At 40.8% G+C, this 14572-nt stretch overlaps 1 protein-coding gene across 1 annotated transcript; it reads right to left on the reverse strand.

Moving 5' to 3' along the window:
• Positions 1-226: 226 nt before the first annotated feature.
• Positions 227-13627, reverse strand: fam210b (family with sequence similarity 210 member B). The gene is made up of 3 exons (XM_003451821.5): positions 12909-13627; positions 4040-4233; positions 227-1104 (listed from the first exon to the last, which is right to left on the reverse strand). Exons 1-3 carry the CDS (start codon positions 13104-13106, stop codon positions 888-890), a joined length of 609 nt encoding a protein of 202 aa, XP_003451869.3. The 5' UTR covers positions 13107-13627; the 3' UTR covers positions 227-887.
• Between the last annotated feature and the right edge of the window lie 945 nt (positions 13628-14572).

Consider the following 14572-nt stretch of genomic DNA (forward strand, 5'->3'; position numbering starts at 1 on the left):
CTTTCAGTGCTGGAAATTTCACATTAGGGCTCTAAATAAGAAAGCAACTGTAAATTAGAGGCTATATAATCAAACTGCACTCAGTAGCACCACAGCTACTGTGAACGTCCCAGTTCTCTCTGCTCATTGTTCTGTTTAAATATGAACAGAGCTGCCAGATGATATGGTAAGATGATATGTGTGAAGGTGATGTGGTATTGTTCAACAACAACAACAAAAAACAAAATAAATATAAAAGAGAAATTCTCTTTAATTAAATACTCAAATCAGGAAAAACAAATGATTCAACATTCTTCATCCAAAGTTTTCAATGAAATGCAGTCAGCTTCACACGTATTAGTGACGTTGCAGTTACTGCTTCTGTTCTTGTATTTAGGGGAAACTGTAAGAAAGGAAAAAAGAACAAAGCCTGCAGAAAGAGGGAAATGATCGGAAATGGATGCCAAGAGAGATGGAAGGCAAACGGCAAAACGTAAGAGGAGGACAAAAAAAGTAAAGTGAGAAGAAAGGTAAAGATGAGCAGAGAGGGTTGCAAGCAAAACACCAGGACATGGCCGAGTCAGCTGCTGGAGAAAGGTGCAGGAGAGATTAGCTTAATCCTACTGGCAGCCCTAAAAAAAAAAAAAAAAAAAACCACAATCCCTGTTCATTCTTTTGATTTCAAATAAATATTTGATACATTTAAGTTCTTATGTTTGATGAGCCAAAGACTTCAAACCACAGTAAAGCATTTGATCACTTCCAATCTGTTATAGCGATAAATGATGAAGGAACCCGAATTCACAAATGTAAAGGGTCTTTCAGTTTGAAGCCAGATGAGTAAAGATTTACAGGCATTAGGCCATTAAAGATGTTTGTTACTCAATGAGGCAGCAGAGGAGGGGCCATCAGGGTGCAGGTGTGGGAGGTTTGAAGAGTCCAGTCTTTCTGAAGTAGCGCACAATTAGAGGCACAGACACCAGAGTGATGCTGATGCGAACAGGAGCGAAGAGCTTGTGAATGGCGTAGGCCAGGACGAATGTGCTGGTTCCAGCAGCCATCTTGGACTGAACGACCGCCTCGCTGAAGCCCAGTTTGCACAATATGGCAGTCATGTCGATCCCACTGGGAACACAAATGACAGGAAATCTGTAAGTTAGGACCAGAAGGTGTTTGTGTGTGTGTATATAGAGTTAGGTCCACAGTAATCTTTGTATCTGAGCCTCTGCAAATCACTACAAGTGGATTTTAAATCAGTCCCGCCTCCCTCCCTTCTCACTGTGTCGCAGCAGATGGCTGCTTCTCCCTGAGCCTGCCAGAGGTTTCTTCTTGTTAAAAGGGAGTTTTTCCTTCCCACTGTCACCAAGAGCTTGCTTGTAGGGGTTGTTTTTTTTGTATGTTTTTTTTTCTCTGTGTTTTTGTTTTGTTTCTGTCTTTCCCTTACAATATAAAGCGCCTTGATAAATAAAATATAAATATAATTTTATTTTCTATATAAATAAAACTCAAATTGATTGAACCAATTAGACTTTAAGCTTTAATTGTGAATTTTACAAAAATATTGCATTAACTGTTTAAGTATTACAGCTATTTTTATACACAGTCCCACATTTTGGGGGGTTCAAAAACTACTTTAAAATTGAATAACCTTTAATTCCAAAATCATCCACTTCAGTTGTCTTTTATGGTTGCAGGAATTTCAGTGTTGCATTGTTTCTATTTAAGAATGCACATGATTGCTGATTTGATTTGACCAATCTAATATTTTTGCTCTGTCTGAGAGGTTTACTTAGATTTTGATCACAAATGAACTCATCAGCTACCAAATGCAATTTAACAGTATTGAAATTAATAGGCTTTATATTAGTTGATTGCTATCGAATAGTACACCATGGACAATGGAGGAACAAGCTCGCTATGAAACTGCTCGTCAGCAAACTGTCCGATTACTTTTGACCATTTCAAAATAAGAAGCACCCCTACAATTAAAGCTGAGGGTTTGTACTTCAATCACATCTTGACTGTTTGATTTGGCAAAAATACAGAGAAATGTGTCTTTGTCCAAATACATAACTTCTTAATCACATGAGTGAAAATAGTCCACTACTGGGGGCAGGGATAGCTCAGTAGGTAGCGTGGTCGCCCCATGATCAGAAGGTCGGGGGTTCGAAGCCACCGAACGGCTACCCTGAGGTACCGTCTCTGCTCCCCGGGCACCTGATTTGCAGCTGCCTACTGCTTCACTGAGTGAATGGGTTAAATGCAGAGAGTAATTTCCCCACGGGGATCAATAAAGTATACATTACAGATTTTACACACACACACCAATATATTGGGCCATATTGTCATAATCCTTTAAATAAAGAAAGAATGGCGTGAATTATTGATTTATCAATGTAAATACATAAATAAAAACTATATTAAGAATTTATACTGCAGCATTAGTAATGAATGAGCATAGACCAGAAACAATATGATGTAACATCTTTTTAAAACTTGTTTCCTCATTGCCTGTTGCATAAAGTTGTAATTCATCTTGATCTCCACTAGAGGGGGGTGTTTACAATAGAGAATTTATTGTTTTTGTTTTTTTTAACTTCACCTCTTCTTAACTTGAAGCTATTAGCACATGACTTCTGATCTGCCTTTAAAAGGCTACACACACCACTGTCTTCATGAGAAAAGTTCTTATATAGTTTTGCAATTTTGACCTGACCTACTTTGGGAAGCAAATATGTAAAGAATGTGGCAACATGAGTTAGTCATTACAGGACACAGTCACCACCCTGTTAAACTTTGAAAGTTTGAGTCAGCTATATATAGCGCTCTGGCTGCCGTTTGCTCAGCACACCACATGCCTGAGCGCTGTGGCTGCACAGTGATAGTGCACAGCAGTTGCAGAGTCATTTTTCAGTTCAAGGGTCATTATCAGCTACAGAAGGAAATCTCCAAGCTCTCAGTTTATATCTGTCAGGCCTCTCTGGTATTTGTGCCTCTGGCATCTGGCCAGACAGAAAATTGTTTGAGCTGATAAAGTATGGGTGTGTTGTGCTGTTTGACTTTTAACCGTTTATGACCATCAACAGACTGAATGCAAGGACTTTATATTTTGCATGTGTCACACAACAACAAATCCTTGAAAGATGAGTAAATTAAACTTGAGCATGAATTTATTGTCTGCATCCAGAGCCAATAAGGCTGACTGTCTATACTTTGCTATTGTCTCGTGAATAGGTCCCATTTACTGCCAATCTACGTTCCTCATTGTAAAGTCACGTCAAAAAAAAAAAAAAATCATCCATTTCCCGAGCACATCTTCGGCTTAAAAGGGAAATTTTACACTCAAAAGCTTTTACACGACTGGATAACATCAGCGAGAGAAGTTTTACATTTTACTTTTTCCCCTTTCCCTTAGTGCTTCATCTGTTTTCACTTCAGTTAATGATTTCCTACATTGTCCCAAATGGCTGCGAGAGGATTTCAGAAAATGTGGTATTCAGCTGTGGATCACTGTGAACTGTTGTTTCACAGTCAATAGACAGCAGAGAATCCTCTAGTATGAAGACTTCTACATAAATCTGATTAGTGTTTGGTGCATCTACAAAGACTATTCTTTGAGGACCCATTACTGTCGAGCAATGAGACAAGATGGTCATTTTGTTTGCCCCACATCAGATTTTAGTGTCACTAATACATGACATTGTTGACTTTTTGTGATTAATTGTTGGGAATTGGTTTTTGGAGAAATGTCAAAACTGTCTCTGCCTTTTCTTTAGAATAGTAAATATCTTTTAGACTCTAATTCAGAAGCAATCTGAAGATGCCAGTGTGGCTGTAATGGGATACTTACATCATAGATTCAAACATAGTAGCTTTAGTAGCTCACTTTAAATGTGTTAATGTATTCTTTGTAGATTTTCTCAAAGGTGTAAAACTGTTTTAAGTATATGAGGTGACTTAAACTTTATCACTTCAATTTTATCATTCTTTGACCTCATCTCTCTAAATCTTAAGAAATGTAAACACCAATGCCTCGTCCAGTGACCGGACGTTTTGTTACCTGGATACTAGCAGGTAGAACATTCCCAGAGACATGAGAGAGATCCCGATGTGAAAGGAAACTCCCACTGCTCCATATTCCTTGAAGACTTTCTTAAGCTGCTGGGTTTTGTTGGGTTTCCCTCCCTCTGGCTCTCTGTCCTCCAGGCTCTTTTCCGATGACGTAGTAGAAGCCTCCTTCAAAGTCTGAACATCCTGGACAAAAACATGAGACGCACAAAATGAGACGGGAGGAAGGACTCGGATACCGTCTCTGTTGCTATAGGAAGCAACAACAAAGACTGTGACTAGAGGCAAAAAAGAGAAGATGCTTGCCATGAATTAAAATGAGATTATTTCATTTTCCCATCAAATACAACTCAGTGGGATGAGCAGCCGTTCTCAGACTGGGAGGCCCGGGTTCAAATCCCGCTTATGGCAACAATTTTTTCAGTTCACAGTTAAACTTTTTTTAACTCTTTTCAGCAGTTTTCAGCAGAAACTCTTTTCAGCGGAAATTCTGCTGATTCACCTCTTTTCTGCAGAATCATCTGCTGATTCACCTCTTTTCTGCAGAATCATCTGCTGAGTCACCTCTTTTCTGCAGAATTTTCTTCTTCTTTACCTCTTTTCAGCAGAAATTCTGCTGATTCACCTCTTTTCTGCAGAATTTTCAGCCTTTTCACCTCTTATAAGCACAATTCGCAGCAGCTTCTGCTCATTTCAGCAGAAATTCTGCTGATTCACCTATTTTCTGCAAATTTTTCATCTTTTTCAGCAGAAGCAGGCGGCTGCCGGTCGGAGCATGAGGTGAACTGAATTTCAGGTAAGAAGTTATGACCTGCACTCTATTTGGGTCAGATATAAACTGAGTTTAGGTGTAGTTTATTTTCGTTGTGCTGACTTTTTACAATCACTTACAATAACTCGTACTGCGTGCTAGCTAGCATGACGGAGTTTCTATACAGCTGTGTGCGCGCTAAGTTACTGATGTTGAACTTTATGACAGCCTCCCCTGTCATTCTCTCGCCTGTTGAAACTTCAGTCATGAAACTGATCAATGATCGGCTTTTCTCTCTTGTTTGTTTATCACGCTAAACAACAGCAGCACGTTTAAGCTTGATCAGCTGTTGTTAGAATTCATTTGCTTTTAATTTCTAGTATCAGCTGATGTTTGCTGCAGCCACAGCTGTAAAAACGGCTGTTCCAAACCAGGAGATGTCCTTACTGAATCATCAGAGCTGAACTGGTGATGGAGAAACAGGTTTACCCTTTAGGTGACATGAATGAGTTGAAGGGAAGTTATGAACTGTTTCTGACAGACAAATAAACACCAAGCTCCTTTTTTGTGTAGCTGACAGCTGGTAACTGTGCAGGGGCGGATCTAGCAAAGCTTTTGCCAGGGGGCCAGGTAGGGCATTAACAGAGAAAGGGGGGCACAAAGAAATACTTTTCTTTCTTACTCTCATATAAAATATTTAGCTTTTATTAAATAGTTATCTGAATCTTACAACCAAAGTTTGTATAATAATACACAAGACTGGCTGTAGACCATTGTTCATCATTCAGAACACTGTGTAAAAATAACAAAAAGTGAATGCAAACGTGCATAAATATTTATTTTACGTGTTTGATGTGTGTGGCGGGACGTGGTCTGCAGTGCCGCTGCAGGGGAGGTGGACCCACCTGAGCGGCATCTGCAATAAAGTCTGTGTAATCGGGGTTGTACGAAGTCACCTCATCTTTACACAGAACTGTAAGCTGTCATCTGTGAAGCGTGAGTGGTGTTCGTTTTTACCATAGTTCATGGTGGAGAATGGCTGCTCTGCTGGGTTTTGCCCCAAGTAGCCGTATGAATGGCAAACTACACTGATTAGCAGCAGCATAGGCACACTTAAAATTTCTTCCGAAATTTTTGCTTTCTGGTTACAGAGTAATGTTGCTTAGCTGGTTAGCTACCGGGAGCTGTAGTTGTAGTGCCTGGTTTTAACATGCTGGTCTCATTGCAACGTTCAACGCATCCAGGTAAAAAGTTACTGTAAATACATGAAAATAACTTTCCTTAGTGAGCCTGAACTCTGCACAAACAGTCGTATCTTGGAAATGATGTTGAAATGCCATATTTGTTTTGTTAGGACAGATCTAGAAACGAAAGTACTATTATAATGTGGAGAAAGCTGGTCAAACAAAGACAATTTTTATGACCCTCCTATTCAAGGAGCAGCCGAGTCAGCTGATTAAACACAGGCTGCTGCGTCTGCGTTGTTTAAGTGAATCACATTATCACTCTCCCACTCACACACTTAATGTCAGTCACTTTGTGCTACACACAAAGAGCCTCTCACACACGTCGGTCTGCGTTTGTGAGCCCAGACACGCACCACTCCAAGATGAACAAGCACCAGACACAGCCCAGCTGCCCGACACGTAACAGGGAGCAGGCAGGTCACTCAGTGTGTGTGAAGCAGATTAGTAAACTGCAACACACAATAACGACATTCAGGCCACAGCGGACGGCAGACTGCAGCAGAGCAGCGACGGCGGACACTTGAGAACGCCTGCAGTTGGAAACAGTATGTAAATAAACACAACCCTCCATCTGGCCTTATGGCTAAGGCCGTAATGGTTTTATATCGGTAAGAGCTTCAACAGATGGTCGAAAAGAAACAAGTTTCGTGTTGTGAATCAATTTTTAAGTACATCATTTGAATCTATAGAAAAAAGCTTTCTTTTAAAAGATATATATATAAATAAATAAAATCTGAGTTGTTTTCAGCTTTTAGTAAATGGATTGTGTGAATGTGTTTACTGAACACAAATGAACTCACACACCTTAGAAATGGTTCAGTTTACTGAAATCTTAAGCCAGTGGCATCAAAGCACAAAAGCCCAGAATATGCACAACACTGTCACCAGTGCTACCAGCGAGGCCCGGGTGTGTGCGAGCATCTCTGAGCTGTTGCTGCAGCTCTGCATATCCATGAGAGACAGTGTTCTTGGTGGATATCTGATGGAACAGAAATCCTGACAATGCCTTAAACTGTATTTGTGCCATTCTTGTGGCAGCGCCCCAACCTGCAGTCGTTTGAGGACTATGCCCGAGCCCACACTGCAAGAGTGACCCGGGCCTTTCTGGATCAGGAGCATATCCAGACACTTCCCTGACCAGCATTTAGTCCCAGACATGCTGTGATGACACGTTCATCAGATGCAGTCACAAACCATGACCACTGCACTCTTTCAGCATTGGAGTGTAACTCCTCCACAACAGATACAGGCACTGGTGCAGTCCATGTGAGATAGTTTACTATAGCAGTGTTTCCCAACCTTTGAGAGCCACGGCACTTATTTCACATTAGAAAAATCACACAGCACACCACCAAACAAAAATGTCACAAAAAGCTTTTTTTTTTTGGTACTGGTACTGGTTTTATTTTGTTGTATTTATCTGCGACACAAGGCTGGTCCGTCTGACATAAAATGATCCGTAGCGCAAAAAAGGTTGGGGACCGCTGGCTTAGAGTACTAATCAGGTGGAACCAGATAACCTTCCATGGCACACCTATGTGCCACGGCACAGTGGTTGGGAAACACTGTTCTAGAGGAAGCCATACCTTGTATTAAACATCTTATATATGCATATATTACAGTACTGGTTTGTTTAATTTACAGCCGTCGTCATTTCGAAACATCAGGACTCAAAACTGAAACCTGCATGAAATTAGAAATCAAGGACCAAGTTGTCCATTTAATCAGAAACATAAAAACATAATCCTCTGAGCTTGGCACGCTTTTTTCACTTTCGACTCTTTGTTCAGACATGTAATGATACAGGTGTGTTTACAAGGAGAATCTGTGTCAACCTACTTTTCTCTCCACACAGAAAACTCATGAGGCTTTAATAACACATTGATAGAACGGATTTGAGTAAAAAACTAAAATAAAAAAAGTGTTTTGTTTGCTGTAACAGCTACAAATAATTCCATGTAAAAGCATCTTGGTCTTTAGAATTACTTACTGTGTTACTATGAGCCCTATACATTATGCAGAATACTATACTGTAAGTTCAAGTAGAATACTAAAATTATCAATCATCTGAATGTATTTGAATGACAGCACTGCAGAGTTGCATGAAGGCTGGGACTGTTGGAATAATAAAGAACAGCCGACTTTCACAGCTTTAACGTTTTTAAACGGCACACCCTGAAGCCAAAAGCTGTCTAAGAAACTATTATGACTGTTGCGCACCCTGTTATCATAATGCATACATTATAAAAAAAAATATCTTTTAATTTAAAGTATTTTCTCCCCATTTATACTGGACTAAATGGGAGATTAAATGGAGCAGCTTAGTATTAGATGACTTGGGGCTATTGTGACCAGTGGTTACTCAAATATCTCTCTGCTGAAGAGGAAACTTGATCTTCCTCTGGAGGAACACGCGCACACACACACAGGAAATACCTCCCGGGTGCATTCAGCTATTTTTTCACCAAGTTCAAAAAAAGACTGCTTATTGTGTCACTAAGCTTGACGTGTTTATGTAGCTAGCTGTTCAGTTAGAGGCTAAGCAATAATCTAAAGTAAATCCTGCAGGGACGTGGATGTGTGTGCTTTTATATGAAGTTTGAATGGTCTTTGAGACATCTGCAAATGTGACATGTTTGGTTGTTTTTAAAAATTAGGACCGTTAGGGGCAACGGAAGGCCATTCATTGCTATGTGCGACATTTAGCCTTTACATACAGTAACTTCCATTCATGTCCCTTTCTGCTTTTTACGCTGCATTGAGACTACGCTTGCAGACTCTTTTTGTGGGTTTTAGTCAGCCACTTAATCAAGAAGGCAGTAGCAATGGTGAAGAAGGGAAGATAAGGGGAAAAACAGGCTTATCTTTTCTCTTGGCTACAATTTGTCTTGCTAAATTTTGGCCCGAGCTCCTGGATGAAGCCACACTCTTGGCAATACATTCACCGGGCTGCCAACAATGGACAATGGCAGAGTCCGGGGTGGGTGAGGGAGCAGGCCTTTGCTTTTCAGAGGCGAAAAAGGCCAAGCTAAAAGTAAAGGAAAGCAACGCTGTGGGAGGGTCATGTGAGCGAGCAGCTAAAGGGAGTTGTGCCAGGGAGGGTGTATAGGAGGGGAACAGTGGGACTGCTGTGTCTGATAACAGCTTTTCAGAGGCATGAAAACACATGCAAAGTCACAGTGACATGCAAGCAAGGACAAAGACACACTCACATGCAATGCACAGGGCTGTCACGCTGTCAGATTCTCACGACACGATTATTGTGGCCATAAAAACTGACGAATACTACACTGTCACAGTTTCTATGGAAATGTTTTAATACATACTGGGAATGCCATCAGTGAAATCTCTTTAGCTTTTAATACATCTCGTCTCACATTAGCAAATTAAGTGCATCTGTGACCATAACTGTGCAGAAGTTTGGCTGGGTCAAAACAGTCAATCAATATATCACATTGGTTCCTTTAGGTAATTGATAGGCTATTTTATTACAACACACAGACACTCTAAAGGGGTTCCCTCCCTGTTTTGTGACTCATTTTTGGTGCTTACGAAATAAATGGAGGGTTAAAGAGAAAGGAAGCCACGTAAATCACAGTCAAGGAGAGTGCAATAGACTTCAATACTTGAAATGTGCAATTCCCTTGTATTCTTATTCCTATTTATTCTATTTATCCCTTTTGTATATTTTATTTATATATGTCTCTGTATTTATATATGTGTATATATAATATTCTGCTCACGTTCTGTAACTTCTGTCGGTGCTGTGCTATTGGAAACCGAATTTCCCAGAGGAACCCACCCGAGGGATTAATAAAATTTTATCTTATCTATCTTAAAACTCTAAGACAAAGTGGAAAAGCAAATCAGTGAGCTGGCATTATACACTGTATTGCCAAAAATATTCACACCCATCCAAATCATTGAATCCAGATGTTCCAATCACGTCCTTAGCCCCAGGTGTAGAAGACTCAGCACCTACTCATGCAGACTGCTTGTACAAACATTTGTGTAAGGATCTCACGATCTGGTGATGTTGTGCCATGGTACCGTGATAGCATGCCACCTGTGCAACAAGTCCAGTTGTGCGATTTCCTTGCTATTAAATATTCCACAGTGAACTGTTAGTGGTATTATAACAGAGGGGAAATGACAGGGAATGTTGGGAACATTAGCAACTCGGCTACAACGTAGTAAAATCACAGAGCAGGGTCAGCAGGTGCTAAAGTGCACAGTGCACAGAGATCGCCAACTTTCTTGAGAGTCGATCGCTACAGACTTCCAGACTTCATTTGGCCTTCAGATTAGCTCAAGAACAGAGTGTAGAGAGCTTCATGGAATGGGTTTCCATGGTCGACCAGCTGCATCCAAGCCTTACACCACCAAGCATAATGCAAAGCATTGGATAAAGTAGTGTAAAACACACCATCACCATGTTTTCTGGAGGTGACGAAACACACCTCTCCGTCTGGCAATCCAATGGACGAGTCTGGGTTTGATGGTTGCCAGGAGACCAGTACTTGTCTGACTGCACTGTGCCAAGTGTAAAGTTTGGTGGAGGGGGGATTATGGAGTGGGCTTGTTTTTCAGGAGCTGGGCTCGGCCCCTTAGCTCCAGTGAAAGGAACTCTTAATGCTTCAGCATAGCAAGACTTTTTGGACAATTTCATGCTCCCAACTTTGTGTGAACAGTTTGGGGATGACCCCCTCCCACTCCCCCATGTTCCAACATGACTGCACACCAGTGCATAAAGCAAGGTCCGTAAAGACATGGCTGAACGGGTTTGCTGTGGAAGAACTTGACTGGTCTTAACCCGACAGAACACCTTTGGGGTGAATTAGAGCAGAGACTGCGAGCCAGGACTACCAGCATCAGTGTCTGACTGACTCACTTTTTTCTTTTTCAAATTTTATTCAGTTTTATTTGTATAGCCCCAAATCACAATAAAAGTTGCTTCACAAATGCACTTCTGGAAGAATTCTTTCTGCCTTTTTAGGGTTATTTTTCCTCTCTCAGTTCCACAGATATTGTTCAATATCATAGATTTTAACAATGCAATGTATCAAGTATTGTATTGCATAATCACTGTATCACAATACTATCTTCTACTAGAAGTAGTATCATTAGTACTAATTATCTTTAGTACTAAATTAATTAGCCCTGACAAAATTGGATTGGGAGTCACAGAATGACTCACTACTCATGCAAAAGCCTACAAAAGACTGATAACACGATTATGATATTAACGTGGACATTATCAACATAATAACCTTATTTCATCTTTTGGATTTCACACTTTAAAACAACATCACTAAAACCATACATACAGCAGGAGAGAAACAGTAAAACAGGGACTCCCTCTCATTAGAGACTGAAGTAGAACCCAGAAAGTGCCTGCTAGGAGTTGCACTCAAGCAGTTTCCTGTGGGTGTGCGTTTCCCTGACCATCCCTGTTTAATTTATGGTTTCATTAAGGGAACTCCATTTTATACAGCTGTTTACATGTCTTAGGGAGCGTTGCTTTAAATGTGAAATGACTTGAAAATGAAAAATTATCATCAGTGCAGGGTTCCCAAACCCCTGTAGACCATTTCTATTAGTCTGCTATAAAAGCCTATGAAAGCCTGTTTACTGTTGAGTTGCATTGTGGGTAATATAGGCATCGGATTTTAAGAAACGTCAGGCTCTGAGAGCCTATTTTCTGAGTTAAAGGGAAAGCAGTATTAAACGCTGCATCAAATCTAATCCCTTTCTCTCAACCTGAATCCAATTCTTCTGCTTCACAAAATAAAACAGTGTGGTGATTTACTTGTATTAACTTCTTGCTAATAAAGGGTTCATATTTTATCGAGTTTTACGAGAATGTAAGTGCATACCAATCAGAAGATGACCTGTAAGTGAACAAAGATCTACACCATATGACAAGTGGACATGACATATACCAGGATCTGAAATTCTGTCCTCGTCTCAAAATTTCAGATCAAACTGAATGCCATTCCCATCCCATGTAAGGGTAACGTTGCAACTTGGTTATTTCTCTTATCTATTTGTCGGCCTCAACTAACTCTTTAAGTTTTTAAACTAAAAAGTCAAAGTGAAGAAAAAACATATTTTGAATCTGTCCAAAAACAAATTCTCATATATGAGAACCTGATAAATGATTCTTTATCAGGACAGATCCTTGCCTGCGTTTTGTTTGCTGCTCTTCTAATAAACTAGTGAGATGGTGAACAAGGTAAAAAGCAAAGCAGCATGTTCTTCGTGATCTTGGCATGCTCACTGTACCACTGTAGGCGTGTCCATGTGCTGCTGAGTCACTTAAAAATGATGGCAATGTAATCCAGTGTGACCTGTTACACAGCGCGCGGTAATAACCTCACCTGTGCCCACACACCTTCAGCTCTTTTAGCATCACAGATGCTGACTCACACAACCGCCCACCGAGAGCACGTGCAAGCCGAAGTTTAAAAGTGCTCAGATGTTTGGTGAGAGTGACTCAGCGCCACTCACACACCGTGGGAGCACGCTCGCTGTTGACACTGCACAGTTATGAAAATGACACCTGTGCTGCTTCGAGTACAGGTTTGTCGAAGTCATGTCAATTATACATACACCACCGTGGATTCACTGCAAAGGCAGGCGGCCCACATAACTGTGCGCGTCGTGTAGTGTTGTATAACAAGCAGGCTCGCTCACATGAGGGCTGTTATGCAAAAAGAAAAAAGAAAACCAGCTCGTCTGCTGTTTTGCATAATTCATAAACATGTTTTCAGTCGGTTGCTCGTGGGAGATAGAGGCCCGGACGGTGTGCTCACCGGTTGATCTCTAAAACGTGGTGTGCTCGTGTTAAAGGTTGAAATTACCTCTTTGTCGTCGTCAGTCTGCTCCTCGCTCTTCTTCGTAGCAGCCTGTGTGGATGAGGATCTGATCTGCATGGTCCTGGTGGAGCAGCGGCGACTGGAAACGTCCCAGTTACCCGTAAACAAAACATTACCCGCCGGGTCCCCCTGCTGTTTTGGCGCCCGTGTGTGAAAACCAGCGGCTGCCTGAGGATTGTACATTCAGCGCCTTCACGGCGCACAGCTACAGCGGCGACCCGGTCCAAATGCGCCCAGTCCGTGTTGGTTACAAACGTAGACGACGCGTCCCAGTTCTGGATGAGTTCCGGGTGCTGTTTACCCAGGTGCACGGAGGGCAGATAGACCCGCCTGACGGATGCGCAGAAAAACCGGTGTCGCTGAAACGAGTGGTCCGTGCGCAGCGTCAAAGTAACATCCTTCAGCCTGCTTGCTTTGGCTCGCAGTAGAGACGAACCCGGTGACTTGAAAGCCAGATCCAGAGCCGCTGCTGAGCGATACAAAAGCATTATCGACGGCACTCACAAGAGCTCAGCGTCTCCAAAAAACAAAAGCAGCAAAAAAAAAAACCCAACTAAATAATAATTTTTTAAATAATCTCATAAAGCGACTCGGTTGTGCCGGGCAACTAATTACGGGCATAAGCAGCTGTAAACATGCTGCCCTGTGCCCTCCTGTATCCCTCCGGTCCTCTTGTTGACCGATTATCAGCAACAGCCAATGAGGGCTTACGCGCAACCGCAGATAGTAAAGCCTGAAGTGAAGGGAGGGGGTACTTAAAGGTATAACCGTGCTGATTCATGTAATTGAGTCGTAAGACTTCAAAGGCTGACGTGTGTGTGTGTTTTAAATTCAGGTTACTGAAACTGAAACTTTTAATTATTTATAGAATTTAGTTGAGTTTTTTTGTGCGAGTCCTGAAACAGTTTTAAATACATGGGCTAAATAAAAGAATATATACAAGTATAAAAAGAATTTTAAAAAAAAAGAGGTCTATTATTTAGTTCTCTGGACCAACATAAACACATAGTTAATAACAGGAATAGGATTTACATACTCCCATATAAAACCACTGTTCTCGTATAAAATCAAGTGGAAATTGAGAGAGATCAATAAAAAATGTTCCACATTTTAATGGAATCCATCCGATAAGATCAGCTCCAGGTGATTTAAATACAATTTTGTGTACATATGGAGACAAAATTATTTCTGAAAATTTATTTGAAACATTCAGAAATAAAATAACCAGGAAGAAATATATTGTTTGTTTGTTTTTAAATTACAATCTAATGTAATCTCATATTAAAACCATAAAGTCTTCCTTTATAAGCTTACACACTTTTACACTCGAGTTTTTCTTGGAAGTCCTTACTTATGAAAGTGTTCACTAAATTGTGTACTAGAAAGACCTCTGTGCTAAAACATAAAACTATCATGTTTTATGTCCTAATAACAGCAGCTATAGTGGCAGAACAGTTGGATTACAATTCAGCTGTAACCCTCTCAGTGTGCTCTGTCAGATAACCCAGCTCTAGCACAAACTGCACTCGTTATTATTGTTTAAACTTATCTGAGATCAGTGGTGTCATGTTAGCGAGAGATAAGGCTGTAGCCAAAGGGCAGCAGAATAAAGAGATGACAGGAAATGTAAATGTTAAAGCTACAGCAGG

The sequence above is a fragment of the Oreochromis niloticus genome, linkage group LG5, assembly GCF_001858045.2.
Source record: "Oreochromis niloticus isolate F11D_XX linkage group LG5, O_niloticus_UMD_NMBU, whole genome shotgun sequence".
In the NCBI taxonomy this organism is placed as follows: Eukaryota; Metazoa; Chordata; class Actinopteri; order Cichliformes; family Cichlidae; genus Oreochromis; species Oreochromis niloticus.